The sequence below is a fragment of the Pseudopodoces humilis genome, chromosome 8, assembly GCF_049639895.1.
Source record: "Pseudopodoces humilis isolate 2021_Gansu_Grassland_sample_001 chromosome 8, ASM4963989v1, whole genome shotgun sequence".
NCBI classification, from domain to species: Eukaryota; Metazoa; Chordata; class Aves; order Passeriformes; family Paridae; genus Pseudopodoces; species Pseudopodoces humilis.
The window spans coordinates 19,776,376-19,792,833 of record NC_142207.1 but is presented as its reverse complement, the minus strand read 5'-3'; the positions used below and the strand labels follow the sequence as shown (position 1 = coordinate 19,792,833).

Below are 16,458 nucleotides of genomic sequence, written 5' to 3'. Positions count from 1 at the left end.
GAGACATTATTGTTATGATCAGAAGTCAGATGCAACTACTGTTCCAAACACTGCTCAGGCAAACTACATTACCAAAATTAATTACACAGATGTTGAGACAGACTTCAGCTCGAGCCTACTGATGATATGGGTACGTTTGCATATGCTTGTAGCAACCACATATAAATTAAATCCCAGTAATGTAGAAGGACTGGAGTGGTACAGAAGAGTTTTCCACATCACCTGTACCTGATAACAAAAGCAAATGCTATCACCTGGAGTACAGTGAAAATAACAGTTTCTACAAGACTAACATCTACAGTTCATCTGCAATTTTTGTCCTAAATATGAATTTAAAAAGCAAAGCATGAATCATATGCAGGCAAATTTAATGACTCATTGCTGCAATGGATTTAACCATAAGTGCTGATCCTGCCTGCCATTAAGATGTCTGGCATTCCCTCTTGGACCCATTCCTCTGGAAGGGGGCCCTTTCACAGATCTGTGCTAGAGAGAGCTAAGCTAAAAAATTAAATGAGACTTAGGGAATTAAAAAAAAAAATGCTATTTTGTCACACAAAGAATAAAATTCCAGGAATTTATTGCTATATGTATGCTTAATCCATTAATTCATCTTACAGTAGTCATGAAGTGCCAAATTGTGTGCTACATTTAACATTCCATGTATTCCCTTCCAAATGCCGTTTTACAGTGGGCGTATGCAACAAGGCAGCAGGGGTCGCGAAACATGGCTTGAGCATCTCTCAAGAGCTTGAAGACAAAGATTTGTGTACAAGCTGAATAACAACATGTCAATTAACAGGCCACTCAGCAATTTTAACAGAAATATCTTTAGGTGGAAGTTTTGCAGTGTTAAAATTCACAACTCAGACTAAACATTCTCATCCCCACTGTAGAAACAAGATACTTGCAAAGAACAAGAGCTATGGTACGTAAATGTCACACGCGAGACCCGCTTCATTTCTATCAGAAGCAAAAATTGCTAATTATAAGCAAGGACAAGCCTAGCAGGGTAAGGCTGTCAGCCTCTATTAAAAACATATACCTCAGAGTTTGGCAGTGGCACTCTACTTACCACCCTGACTTTTTTTGGTAACATACAAGTTCTTCCTCCCCCCCACCCAACATTTTATAAATCCCCTTTTATTTTTATTATACCTCCATATTATTTACAGGACTTCTAAAGATTAAGTACAAACTAGTATGAAATTACTGATAGCTTGCTTTTCAAATATGTATCCCATGGCTAAATAAATACCAAGCCAATCCAAGAGTGTGATCTGGAGTTATGATTCAGAAGCTTGTGTATCTGTGATTTCAGTTGTTTTCTCATTAGATGCAGAGGATTCATTTGATCTGTCAACAACAGTTGCCCTGGAAGCTGGAGTAGCACTATCCAAGGTGAGTGCAGAGGTCTCCTCTACGTTTTCAGTAGTGCCAGGGTTGATGGAAAAGCTTCCAGCTTGAGTAATAGAGGGAAGCAAATCTGTAGGCACTGTAGATGCCTCTGTGACCAAAGGAAGCATAGGAACACACTTGGGTGGCATCGATAGAGGCGTTATTCCCATCAGATGCAGAGGCGGCAAGGGGGGAAGGGGTTGCAAACCTAAAGAGAAAAAAGGGGGAAAAAAAGGCAGTGAGCTGCTGCACACCACAGACAGCTTAAAAGTGTTTGTGCAGCACTGCCTTAACAGGCTCATTTCAAGCCTGATACTTTTCAGATTTCAGAATTGAAGATTCAGAGTAAATCCAAGGTTGCTTGTACCTCCACAGAGGACTAGGTATTTAATGCATTAACACTGATGATTAGGTTTTTCTGGCCTTCACTGAAACTGCCAGAAATAAGAAGTTAATAAAAACCATATTCTATATAAGCTTCCAATATCTTTTTGCTTGCTTCATGTGCACCTTCAGCAGTGTTGCTGAATTCAAAACTGTAAATCTAGTTTAATTCTGGCATTCAGTTCAGGGAGTGCCAATCCCCTCATCTAGCTTACAAGGAAACACTTCATATTTTCTTTTACCCATAAATAATATACTTTCAGTTTTGGCATAATATCTTCTGAGATATACATCAGGTAATAAAAAATGAAATATCTAAACACAGACACAGATCTAGTTTATCTGAAGACATATTCCTTGTCTACCTGATCTGGGCACTAACATCCACTCCCATCTCAGGCAAACATTTAATTTATCCCCTTCAGGACTCCCCCAGATGGGTCTAAATTAGAGTGTCAAGGATAGCTCTAGTTACAGAGTTTCAGTTTGCAAAAGCACATACCAGGCTGTATGATTTCTGGAACAATCTGTGGTGCAGGTAAGTTAAGTTTGGACAGATCAGTCAGGTTAGGAAGCCCTGCTGGTAATGGCATCAGACCTAAGAGAAGAGTGGAACAGTTACAGCTGAAATCTTAACATTGTCTTTTTCTAACTGTTTCTTGGATCTTGATGAGAATTTAAAACGTGCTTTATATCTTGATTATAATTTTTACACAGAAGAATGCAAATTCCCCCTTGAATTTGAGCTTTTAAGCTGCACAGTGAAAACAGATACCTATTGTAGGAAGTCTTGACTAGCAAATACATAATCCCAAAACTTTCAGATTTTTCTGAGGAAAGCAGAATCTTATTTTGGAATTAGAAGGTTTGCATTCCAAGTTCAGCTTTCAACAAAGGTAGTTGTTTCACCACAGCACTATACTAGAAGTTCTCCATTCCCAATTTGAGTGGCAAACAATAATAAAATTATTAAATACACAGTATTCCCTGGTCCCCAATATTGATCACTTTATTATTAGTCTTTTCTACTTAGTTCACAATTAAAACTAATCACAAAAATGTGTATCAAAAGGCAAGACAAAGGAACTTGGAAAGTCAGAAAGGACTGAAAGTAGAAGAGAAACATACAATGAATGCAACGCATGCCTTTCCGTCACTGTGTTTGCTATAGAACATCCTTCTGCTCCTGAATTTTCCACTTTAAAAGAGCTTCATTTCTGGGACAAAGGTTCTATTTGTACTTTGTGTTTAGTTCAGAAAAGGCTAACTTAGAAATAAACCACTAATACTACAGTATGAAGACAGAGAGGAGAAATGTCTTAAAACAAGACCACTGTATAGAGATTTTGATTAAAACCCAGCCATCTTTACCTACCCAGGAATTAATTTGCCATGGAAGTTGACACAATTTGACTCAAAGAGCTTTTGGGTCAGCTATATGAAAATGTGGTTTGAATTTTTTTTCTATCTGAACAAAGCTGAACTTCATACAAATTCACTCAAATTTTAAACCTCCAGTATATTTAGTAAGAATAATTTCATGAGTACATCCATGAATGGCAAGAAATATTTTAATTTTCTTTTTAAAAAGCAATGATACTATTCAGAGAAAAAGGTGAATGGAAAACTTGTATTTGCAGAGTTTAGGGAAAGGGTGGATTAGATGGCTGGGGAAAAAAAGGACAATAATCTTTTTCTGCCCAGAGAAAACAGGAAACTACTAACAAGTTCAACTTCTGTGAGAGTTCTCTGCCCTTGTTTACATGCACTGAGCTCTACTGCACATCTTTTCTGTATTAGAGGCTGTACCTCCAAGCATTATGTAACGGACACATCTTTATCTACTTGTTTCATAACAAGCAAAGCATAAAATACAACTCCTTCAGTGTTTTGGAAGGCACAATTGAGTCCTGTACCAGCACATCGATGCCACAGCAAAATCCTATACAAACCTTATTTTACCCCTCGTGAATACTTCTGTAATAGTAGTGTTACAAAGGTTCATTATTATCAGGAAACAACCATGCTGTAGAAAGACTCTTACTTGTATTATTTCAGTTTAAATTTCTATATAATTCAAAAACAGCAACTGCAACATAAATTCTATATTATTAGCCCTGTATTTATACCAGGAATAGTGATCAAGCTGTGTATTTAAAAATGGGTTTCCTAAAATGTTGCAAATAGCAAAGCAAAACCTTCCTGAGAAATTCTGAATACTGCATCTCCTGTGCAGGGAGCCCTACAAGGTGAACTTGTAACTTTTGTTGCCATGTTATCCTCTGTGCTACAGACATGCTGTGAACATACTCCAAGAAAAATAATTTTTCACATTGTAGAGGCTGTATAGAGAGATCTGACATGAAATGCGTAAGTTGTATGAAATGATACCTTCCCCAAAATACAGTGGAAAAGACAGCTCTCTTCCCTTGCTCCCATAAGATTTTTGTTTCAGAAATGTTTTAAGAAGTTTTACCTACTCACCTGGTAATGTAGTTGCTGGGTTAACTGGTGGCACAGAGGTAAGGGACTGACTGACTTGTGGTGGTAATAATGGAACTGTTGGAACACCTGGTGGGGTACACAGGGAAACAACATTGATTTTAAGCATACAACACTTCATCTTATTTCCTTACGGAGTACAAATAACTGCTTATAGGAGAATTGCTATTTGCCTTAACATTAAAATGCTGATAAGAAAAATAGTATTCTAAGTAATATACATGTTTTTCTTAATAGAAGTTGTATGCAATTATTTTGTGAGAAAGTAAGGCAAAAATCCAGTACATTAACCTTCTTTGTTGAGAAAAATTTAAGAGGAAGTTTTATTCTCTCTTCTGCCTTCTATTCAACTAATTAGAAACATCGGTGAGAACAAAAAAGTCAGAAAAGCCATGTGTTTCAGGTCAGTTCCTTCCAATACCAACCTGTGCTGAGAACATTACTGACAGTAGTTGAAGGTGAGCTAATAGAAAGTCCTGAAAGGCTCTGCTCAAGGCCTGCTGACCCAGGAGGGAGGGTGGCTGAGGGATTAACTGATGATAGCTGAACCTTATTGAGAGAGAAAAGACAGTTGTATCATTAGGGTTTGTTTCTACATGAACCAAAAGAAGCAGAAAAGCAATAAACATCAACATCCATTTCTACCAAGCTGAAGGAGAGGGACCACAACTTACCTCTGTGAAACCATCTTTGAGGGGACTGAGAGATGCACTAGGCAACTGTCCTGGGAGAGAAATTTTCTTTCCCTCTTCAAATGGGCGAGTAGGTATCCTATGCAAATATCCATAACCAATGCCACATCCTAGGCTTTTAAAATATGAAGATTTTTAAGTCAGGCAAGTGACTTTACAACCATGGACTATAGCAAGCAAAGGATGAACAACTCAAGACACCAACAAGTTTCAAGGTAAATGCTGTAGAACCTTCCCCTCCTGCCCCCATGTTGCCTCACTTTCTATGGAGAAACAATCAATATAAAACAATTGAAAGGAAATTCCGTAGCTTTAGCAATAAATATTCAGCACAAAATAAAATTCATTATTATTTAAATCAAGCAACTATACCAGGTATACAGCTTGGAATTCAACTCACAGTTGTTACTTGCAGTGCTCTGTTCTGGCTACTCACAATACTTCAAGGCTATACCACAACCTAATGACTATTTGGAATTTAATGCAGAAAGCAACCATTGCACTTTATGCACTTCTGCACTAGCTAATTTACTGATTTACACCCCTCTCATTTCCACTTTAGAAGAGCTTCATTTCTGGGACCAGGGCTCTATTTGTACTTTGTGTTTAGGTCAGAAAAGACTAATTTAGAAACAAACCGCTGATACTGTAAATGCTTTAAGTGCATATGAATTTCAAGTAAATACATAATTTATCAGAGCAGAAACACTTTCGATATAATAACACTCTTTCCCTTCCTTTGTAGAAAACTTAAACCCAGCAGTTTTCAGGCTGGTGCTATAAGAAAGTTGCCCCATCCCCCTGTAATACACTGTCTCCTTACCTGCCTTCTCCACCCCAGGCAGAATTTGGAGTAATCACCACCTCCCGACAATTATCTGTGTCTGTGTTGTACACATAAAGTTTTAATGGCTTTGCTTCATGCGTTTCAATAAGGGAAAAGAGGTCTTCAGACTGCAAAAAGATAAAAATGAGTAAGGGCTTTCTTGTTCTTATTTTACCATTTGGTATTAGATTAATCACCCTAGTCCTGACTTTCTGTAATGGACTCTGATAACAGCCACATGTTGCAGTTGTTGCTGTGCTGCTGTTTTATCAGAAGGCCAACTTTAAGATGTGTTTTGCTAGCACAACTCAGAAGATGTGGCACAACCCAGATTTCAAATCTGCTATTCAAAATACTAATTTTAGAGTACAAAAGTTTGTATCTGACTTCATGAAGACATTTAAGAGCAGTTCTTATTTCCAAGATTGCCTTTAAGAAGAGGCACCCTGCCAGAGCTCCCTCCCCTTTGCATTTGATTTCCATTCACACTGAATAGCGACAGAGCCAGGGATGTTCCAAACTGCCCTGGTACAATTGGGTTTTCAGTTTTTAAAAAAAAAATACTTTATTTTTATATACTTACCTCATTCATGACAGTATCTGCTCCAATGATATAGTCACTATGAGGTCTAAGTCCAGCTAATGCAGCAGGAGAATTTGGCTCCACTTCCTAGTTTTAAGATGGAAAGTTACAAACACTACGTAACTGTCAGGGTGTAGCAGAACAGACAGATATGCACTTCACACAAGCTCTGAGTCAGACAAACTGGTCAAGTTTTCAACACAGTAATGAACTAATGAAACAGGGGCTCTATGGCAGTCCCTTCCCACATGGTTCTAGTGTTGTACCAAATACAGCATCTCTGAGTATTGTACAAGCCTATTCATTTAAACACAGGACTTGATAATATACTCACAAATACATATTTGTAGATTACAAACTACATTTGTAGTCTTCCCAAACTTAAATCAATCAAAGCCAGTTTGAGCAATGAGACCAGTTTGATCTCATGACTTGTTAGCCACATCTTGTGCAAGTTATTTTCAACAGAAAGATAGGAGCAGCAATAAGGAGAATACTTCCAAGTCCATACATACCAAGACGTGCCAGACGTTTTCATTAGCCCCGTCAAAGCTGCAGAAGCGAATGCTCACTCCCAGAAGGCCCTGCCCACCCCACATGTTGCTGGGGGTTACTGATGTTTCTCTCAGTTCCAGTGTTTTGCTACTGTACACAAGCATTTTTACAGGTTTTTCAACATTTGCTTTCAGCAGGTCCTTGAGAGTGTCATTGTCTTTATTCTGTGAATGTTTAAACAAGAGCTTGGGTCAGTGTTTGACAGAACATTCAGTTCTACACCAACACTTGTATTTCAAAGGTGCTACACTGTGCATTACCAGAACATGTACAAACAACTGCTTTGTAACAAGTTTCCAGTCCCTTTACAACTCTAGAATACAGCTCTGGAAAAACCCTGGGACTTCACAGTAACAGGTCATACTTCCCAAAAAATAAAACACTTCAATTGGTTCAGAGGCTTTCTCGAATCCACATATACTGGTGCAGAGCTTCCCACAGCTGTTTTTTTCCACTGCTATGATGGTGTGTTGTTTGATGACAGCTCTGCCTGAAAGCTCCTCCCATGCCTCCTACCCAGCCAACAGCTCTGACAGCAGCTTTTCACTCCACCTGTTTGGACTATGTGAAGTTTGTGAGTTCTCATGGAAGCAGACAGAACTAGGAGACAACTAGACAGCATAAGCCATGAGGTGTGGATCAGCAGGCAATTCTGTCTGCAGAGAGCATGTCTGTCTTATTCTCCAGCTAAACTTGATGGAACTGTTCCTACAGGGTGAAGGAAATCAATTCCTGATGCAGATTGCCTTCCTCATTTTAAAGTAAGAAGAAATATTTTATATACATTTAAATAAAACAAATCCATTGGTTTACCTATAAATATCAGATTCTCAACACATTGTTTATACAAAATGTTATAAAATAGCAACACACTTACCAATCTTGAACCATTAATGGACACGATAAAATCAAAGAATGGCTCCAATCCAGCTCTATGCCCCGGTGAGTTTTCTTGTACCTAACAAAGTTAAACAGGAATTTAGTAAAAGTGTTCCAATGCTGATTCATAGAATAGAATTATATTTCTATTTGTGCCAACTGTAGTTCTAGAAGCTACTAATGTCAGTATGTATAATTTTAAAATATTCAAATATAATAATATAATCTATAAAACCAAAAAAACCCTCTCTTACAAAAAAATAAAATAGAGAGATTTCAAAAGAATTAGTAATTTTTAAATTGAGGAATGACACGGCAGTAGCCACTCTCTGGGAAAAGCAGTGCTTAACACTTGCATCAGATAAATTGTACGTATTTGTTTCAAGAAAGGAGATTATAATGAAAGGACAAGGTTAATGAATTCTGAAAAGGTTGTTTAAAAAGTACTGTCTTTCCACAGTAGTATCAACATTGGGCCTTGCTTTTTATCTTATGCTTACTAAAGGAATAGGAGAGTCACATCTGTAAGCACAGGTTGTTATCTCATGATTAAACATCACCTGGTGACATTCTTGAGATACAGAGGGCATCTGTACAACCAGTGATTTCATTAACAGACCTTCAAGTTGCAGGAAAAAAGACATGCAATTCTGCAGCCATGGCAGCTCAAATAATTCAACCACTCCACTAAGACAAGGCCTAAACTTTGGATACACACTGCTCCCAGACACTAAAAGTATGCTTTTAATTCCAAATGGAGTAACATAGAGACACTTTGCCAATGTTATTTTTTCACTATTGCTTGCATTGCTGACAATGAGAAGTAACCTCAATATGGCTGTCAGATTTTTCCTACAGCTTTTTTAGCAAAGACACTTTTTCTGTGTGGAAGCTGATTCATTTTACCCACTGGCTTTTTATGTACTACAATCACCTTCCAAAAAAATTTAAAAACCCTTTACAGTGTGGTTCCTTACATTATATGTTGTTCTACCTGAGCAAAGTGGTAAAAATGTATTTGATTGTTCAATACTGGCCTGATTCTGCAGGAACTGCATTTTCTTATGACTTAACTAGAACAAAATATTCTAACAGGGAATGTTAAAAGTACTTGATTACTAATAAAATGGTTCTTCTTAAATTTTATTTATCTCTGCTCAACACATTCACAAAATCAGAACTGGAAAAAACTCAATATTACTTGTGGGTAACAGATGCCCAAAGCTTAGAAATTAGTCACATAACCTATGTGTGAAATTACTAATTCCAGAGTCATATCACACACATTGATCGTTGTCCAAGATTTGTAAAGCAGCAAAAAAGTATGAAACCAACAATATCCCAAAGTAATAAGAATCACTGAGGCAAGAGTAACATCTCCAAGGTCCACATTTATAATTTCTAACTATAGAACTTGAAGTGTCTTCAAAAGTGTCTCTTTGAGATGCCTGATGCTTCTTGGAAATCATTTCCTACAGCTGGGGTGCAGGTATTCCCCTCTCCAAGTATTAAGTGTATGGAACCACATCTCTCAATCACCAGATGTCCTGCAGTTCCTCTAAGTAGATCCAAACTACTGCCTCCATGTTACTTAACCTGTCTGTTCAAGATGCCTCTCACCAAGAACAACCAGAGATCAGACACCAAACTGCACCAGATAATACAGTAAAAGTACAAGCTAAGCTGCATGGGGCAGACACCCTGGCTCCAGCTGCACGGAAACTCCCAACATTGTGTATGTGGCTTTGGCATTTGTGGACTGTTTCTAGAGCTCATTTAACTGTAGATATTCAGGCTTGCAATAATGTAGGGCTACCTGAGAACAGCCTCCACAAACAGAAATTTTAGGTTAGGAGAAAAGCCACAGAGAGGCTAAAATTCGCTATATGAATTATTCTTCCCAATAATGCAGAAAGCACTTACTTACTACACTGAATACTTGAGACCTCCCTGACAAAGACCGGTTAAACAGTTTTGTGAGAGGAGAATTAAAAAACTCTGGTTTTCTATAAGACATGATCCATAATGGTATTCTCAAACTTGCAGTTCCTCTTGTAATCAAGTCATTCAGAACATCCTCCCCTTTCCTGTGTTTGAGTAGTGAATATAAGCTTACACTGATTGTTGGTTTTCCCTCAGTTTAGAGAAGTGACACAACAGTATTCTAATAACCCCCCTCTCTCTCTCTCTCTCTCGTATTCCACCACCTATTGCACAGGTCATATGGGAACTTACAGTTTGTGTTTTTAATAAACCTCACATACAAGCTTTATACCAAAATTAAATCAGCAGATGGTTTCAGAACTTTCTGGGAAACCAGTTTTAAAGACAAAACATGTGTTAGTTAAACCTCAGCATTAAAAATCAGTACATCCAGCATAACACATCAGAATTTTGGGACTGGATATGTGTTATGCCCATGAAATTATGAAAGGCCAGATTTCATCTCATTCAGAGATTTTCCTCCATTTCTAAAGGAACTTCTTTGAAATAAAAAACCAAACCATACCAAAATCACAACAAAACCCCTGCATCCTGACAATATCCCTCTCTAATGACCTCCAAGAGATTTTTATCCTGAATACTGTGAGCCAAGAGTGGCCAGCATTCAACAGAGAAACTTTTTGAAGTAAGATGGAGTACATACAATAAATGAGAACTACATATGTTCAGTATCCATCAATGTCAAGCTCACTGACACCTGGGATATATAAATAATTTACTTAAAATACCAAATCTGTGTTCTGCCCCAAATTGACCAAGGGGCTGAGAGAGTTTCCATGTTCCAAACAATTAGTTTGCAGAAAGTATCTTCAGATGTTGAACTCCTTGCCCCAAACCCATCACAATCCTAAACATCTGTGCACAGTTTGTTTCTAAGTGGGCATGTAAAAACTACCAGGAAGCTGTAGCTAAAAGAAATCAAGCCCTTATAATTGTGTCAATCACACCTCAGAAGCAGGTATGTGCATCCCTTCTGTCCTGTCATGCACAGGTTGTCACAAAGTTTTCTGGCCTACCTTCACCTTCATAGAAAAGCATGTTTACACCTGCCAGTCCCAGAAATGCCACCCAGATATTCCAAGTCCATTCCACATTAAAAGTCTCCTCCTTAAAGAAGTGATAGACAATCACAACAATCACACTGACCCCATACAGGTTTTGTCACACCATCTTACTCTCAGTCACTACCTGCGCAAATCATCACCACCACACAGTGTCAAACACACAATACAGCTCTCTGCTCCAAGCTCTGTGGCCATGATCCTCTTCCAGGAGCTACAGCAACAAAGGATAACCAGGGAGCTTAGAAAATACAAGGGCACAAATTATTCCACCTCTATTAACAACGTAAATAATAAAGATTCCATGGATATGTACATAAACTTGGTGCCTCCTGAGCAGTTCGGCTTTATGCAGCTTTGCTGGGTGCCCAAGTAGGTATTTAGTAACTTGTCTTTGAAACTGAGTAATTGCTGAGAAATAACCACGTAATATAATTTACAACAGATGCTACTGCAGGCAAGATACCATCCCCAGCAGCTTGGGAAGTCTGATTCTCTCAAAGCTAGCTGTTATTTCAGAAATACAAGTCACAGGCACATATGGGTAAATGCCATGACTTTGTAACAATAGACAGAAACAGTGGCACAGAAAATGCAAAGAAGCTGTGGCAATGCAACACCAGAGCTTTTTAAGAGCAAATGAAGAAAACCTCTATCAAATGCTGAATATCAGAGGGCAGACAAGGGCCTCACACAGTGCTGCAGGGTTTCAGTTTCTCACTAAGATGACAGCAGGGCTGCTGAGTACATAGATCACACACTGATTTAATTTTTAATTCACTGTCAAGAATTAAACAGGAAAAAGGTTTCAAGGTCAATACACCAATTTTAATTAGCAGTACTGAAAAGACTTTCATGGTATATACATGAAGATTTTCTTTGCTGAACACTGTTCCCAACACTATCATTCTATGCCTACACAGTATACATTGCACATTACACGTTTTAAGAAGTCTGCTCAGCAGCACAATGGTCACAAAGCAAAGCCCCAAGAGAGCAGTGCAACTGCAAATGAAATTAGGCACTGAAATGTGGATTTTTCAGAGACAGATGAAGGTTCTGACCACTTCTGAAAGTCACCTACCTTATACTAGTTATTTAACTTCCAGAAGCTTAGCTTCAAGCATTAAATACATAACTTCCAAGGCTTTCTTTTTTCCCCACATAAGAAACTCTTCCCAGTATTCTACTTTATTAGCAAAGAAATACTGAAAGGTTTTTTTGTAGTTCTTCCACCCACTCCATAACTGGCAGTAAAATTTCATTACGTATCATATATAAGCAATTCCTGTTAGACCTGACAGAATCACTTTGATTTCTGCCAGTTATTTTAATACATTACATTGTATAACTGAATTTAATTTCTTGATGAAACACAGTTTTCAAAAGAAAAAACTTAGTAAGTTTTTTGTAAGAGAAGATTCTATCTATGTAGATAATATTTTATTTTAGCACAGAGAATTTATCTCAAGTTTTTAAAATGTGAACCTCTCTTAAAGGATAAGTCATCACTTCATTCAACACATTTGTATCACTATTACAACAAACCAAAGCACTCAAACAAGAGTGGAAAATCTAAACTTTGGGCACTGCTGCTCAGTATCTTTTACAGAGAACACCACATAACATGGTAGCAATACAAATTTCTCACAGATAAGAATTCTTACATAGAATCTTACAACAATTTGGTTTGAAAAAGACCTCTATAATCATCGAGTCCAACCACTAACCCAATACTGTCAAGTGCACCATTAAACCTAACCCAAAGGCCACATCTACATGTGTTCTGAATGTTTTCAGGGATGGTGATTAAACCACTTCCCTGGGCAGCCTATTCCAATACCTGACCTTTTGATGAAGTTTTCTTAAAATCCAGTCTCTGAATCTCTCCTGGTGCAACTTGAGGCTCTTTCCTCTTGTTCTATCACTTGTTACTTAGAGAAAGGCCAACCCCCACCTGGCTATACCCTCCTCTCAGGGAGTTGTACAGCCATGAGGTCTCCCCTGAGCTCCTCTTCTCCAGGCTAAACACTCCCAGCTCCCTCAGTTGCTCCAGTGCTTCTCGGGACCTGTTCCAGCACCTCAATGTCTGTCTTGTACTGAGGGGTCCAGAACTGGACACAGCACTCGGGGTGTGACCTCACCAGTCCCCAGCACAGGACGACAATCACTGCCCTGGCCCTGTTGGCCACACTATTCCTGATACAGGCCAGGATGCCACTGGCCTTGGTCACCTGGGCATGCTGGCTCTGTTCAGTTGCTGTCAACCAGCACTCCTAGATCTTTTCCACTGGGCCACTTTCCAGTCACTCTGCCCCAGCCATGGGGATGTTGTGACATCACCTCCCAGCTGAAGAAACTGTCAGGTCATTACATCAGCCAAGGCAAACTACAGCAGTTTCACACTGCTGAGCACAAAAATTACTCAAAATTTTCCTTCATTCTGTTTTGAAGAGCAGAAATAAACACATACTGAGCAATACACACAGTCAGCCACTTGGTCTAATCAGCCACGCACTTTATGATAAAGGAAACTTGAGAAGAATTGCTTCAGACAAATGACTCATTACTAGGTCTACTTATGAAGAGACTTGGGCAACAGAACACTTGGCAACATTTTCCCCCTCTTACCAAAAAAACCAAAACAAAAACCCGCTATATTTTAACATATAGAACACCAACAATGCAACCCAGAGCAACTTCTGCTGTCAAGCATGCATATGATGAAATCCTTTTCCTTTGACAGTGCTTCAGTACTGGACGGTTCCTAATTCCCGTTACAACTGTACTGCTGACAAAGCTCACAATGAAACAATATTGAACTGAATATCAGCAGAAGTAGCCAAAAGAATTAAGTAATCTGCAAATCTTACATTGAAAATTAATGATGGTAGTGTTCACTTGCTGTGATACATATACATACATATATTTCTGTTCCTGTTTACTAGTTCTGTGGGGAGGTAGAATGTACAGTCTAAAAGTCTCTCAGTAAAAAACCTGTAACTTGCAACAGTCTCAGTCTGCTCATCCCTCCGGCAACTTGTGCTTGGCTCCTACAGTCACACTGAACAATGTAAACTCTGTTTCATGGCCATTTAACACATATTTTCATTCATGTGCCTTACCCAAAAAAATTCTTCCAGTAATTGAAAACTTTTTCTGACATTTCTCTAATTTTCTCACATGTAATGAAATCTTTTAAACAATCACTTTACATTATTTACATAAGTTTCCTGTTATCAAAGAAATCTGATCTCACTCGAATTAGATCTAGACTACTGCTGTTTTCCTTCTACCAATCTCATTTACCTAATTAAATTACTGAGCTCAGAAAGAAAACGTACTTGACAGTAAATTAGAACAAAACAGCAGTTTTGCTTGACCCCAACTTCTACTGAAGGTCAATCCTTGCAGACAGAGCACTTGTGCAGAGCTCCTCTAAAAGTGTGAGCCCAACACTGTCTGTAACAAACTTACTACAGAATAGCAGCTGAAAAATTAAACTTGGAAAAACTACAGAGGGAAATTCTAGTCACATTCATACATGCCACATGGATTTCAATAAAAAAGTATCTCAAATTATAATTGTTATGCTGTTATAATTGTTATGTGATTCAGTTTAAGATGCCTGTCCACAAAGAGTAATCACTCATTATTGTGCCGTCTCAAGATATTAGGAATAAGATAAGGCAGGGAAAAATAGAGATAGCAGTCTGCTTAAAAAAGCAGGCAGGTCCTTTCCTGCATTTAATATAAAGAAGGAATGTCCTCTTGAAAATCAACTTCTTTAATGTGCACCTCTCAATTACATTTACAAAGACTGACCTTTACAAAACAAAAGGCACCAGATCCAAACAAGATTATAAGAAAAAATGTGTAGATTCTACTTAATAAAAGATATTAATTTCAATATATTAACATGCTTTAATCAAACAGTATGAACTCATAAATCTGATGTAACTGATATTCTAACTGCAAAGTACATACTGGTTTTACAAGTCTCCAAAGAAAAAGTTACTGAAATTTACATTGTACTATGCTAAAAAAAGAAGTCTGCCAGTTTTACCAACCTGCAGATTAGTTTTTGTGGGGGAAATGGAGAAGACAAAGTGGACTGACATAAATTAGTAACACTGGGCCCTTATATAACATTAATATTAAAAGGGAGGAAAAAAACCCACTATGACTTTAGTCCATACATAAATTTTAACAGAATGTTTGGATTTGATCAGAACATCAGTATTTGCTTCTCAAAAGCAGTGGTTATCCAAAAGGCTCTGATTCCAACAAACACACCAACTCAGCTCGGTACCCAGAGTGAGGGCACTCAAACTCTAGCTACAGGGGCAAAGGCACCGTGGTGTGGGCAGGGACTGACTCCAGCCAAGTGCCTGTACCCCAGTGCCTCAGATTCCACAGCACGACCTGGGAACCGTTCTGCTCACTGAAAGCAAAAGAAAGGGCATTCAAAAGGCTGTCCACAAAACCTCAAGAATGCAGCCTAATAAGGTATTTTCTATTTCACATACAAAACCAAAGTTTTGTGGCCACAATGTTAAGAAAACCAAGGTAACTATGAAAAACAGCACTTTCACTGGAGTTGCAGCCCTCAGATGTGCAGGCTGTCATGTGAACACCTTGATCCGACACCCATGAACTTCCGTGGAGGAGCAGCAGCTACAGTCCAGCCCAGCCCATGATGCAGCCACCAGGACAAGCCTGGCGCGTTATCCGGGAGCATCTGAGTACAGCCCAGACTCGCGGGCTGGGGTGTGAACAGCGTCTGCTGGAGGAGAGGCCGCCTCGCTCTCAAAGGCTGCCCAAACCCAGCATCGCCTCCCATGCGCCAGCCCACCGGCCTGGTCATACGGAGGCATAGCCTGGCCGCACGACCCGGCCCAGGGAATTGTTCGTTCTGGATCAATTCTTCCTTCAAACTTCCCAAATCTGGGAGCGGCGGGTCCGGAGCACCTCACCGCTCCCGCGAGCCGCTCCGGAGCTCCGGCGGCCCCGCTGCCCAAGCGCGTCCCCGGGGCCGAGCGGGGAGCCCCCGGGCCGCTCCAGAGCGGCCCCAAGGCGGGACAGGCCCCACGCCCGCGGGCCGCCGCCGGGCTGGGTGCCAGGGCGCCCGGCCGGGCCGCGCCGCCCTTACCCGCAGGACGTGGTAGCCCTCTGTGCCGCCGCCGGGGATGTCGATGCTCTGCGAGGCGCCCATGGCCGCAAACGCGCCGCGACGGGGACGTGGCACCGCACGCTGCCCCCGCCCGACGCCAGGCGGGGCCCTACGGCGGCCGCGAGGGGCCACGGCCGCGCGCTCCTGTCGGCAGCCGTGTCGCCGCCTGGCGGCCGAGGGCGGCGACGCCATGTGCGGAGCGGGGGCACCCGACAGGAAGAGTTAATTAATTTATTAGTGTTAGCTTCATGAATAACGTATAGGAAGTGTGTGCACAGAACATAAAGGTGGCAGGTCATAACCTATGCTGCCTTCTCTACTCGCACAGCTCTCTGGAGCTCCGAGTGCCGCTCCGCCTGCGAGGCCGAGCCGGTCGGGGTGCCGGGCGGCACCGGGAGCGC

General features: G+C 40.1%; 1 protein-coding gene across 1 annotated transcript; it reads right to left on the bottom strand.

Annotated features, from left to right (window-relative positions):
• Window positions 1-563: 563 nt before the first annotated feature.
• GORASP2 (golgi reassembly stacking protein 2) lies at window positions 564-16,154 on the bottom strand. The gene is made up of 10 exons (XM_005519786.2): window positions 16,037-16,154; window positions 7,818-7,898; window positions 6,901-7,104; window positions 6,386-6,472; window positions 5,800-5,930; window positions 4,959-5,091; window positions 4,710-4,833; window positions 4,267-4,353; window positions 2,285-2,380; window positions 564-1,606 (listed from the first exon to the last, which is right to left on the bottom strand). Exons 1-10 carry the CDS (start codon window positions 16,097-16,099, stop codon window positions 1,287-1,289), a joined length of 1,326 nt encoding a protein of 441 aa, XP_005519843.2. The 5' UTR covers window positions 16,100-16,154; the 3' UTR covers window positions 564-1,286.
• Between the last annotated feature and the right edge of the window lie 304 nt (window positions 16,155-16,458).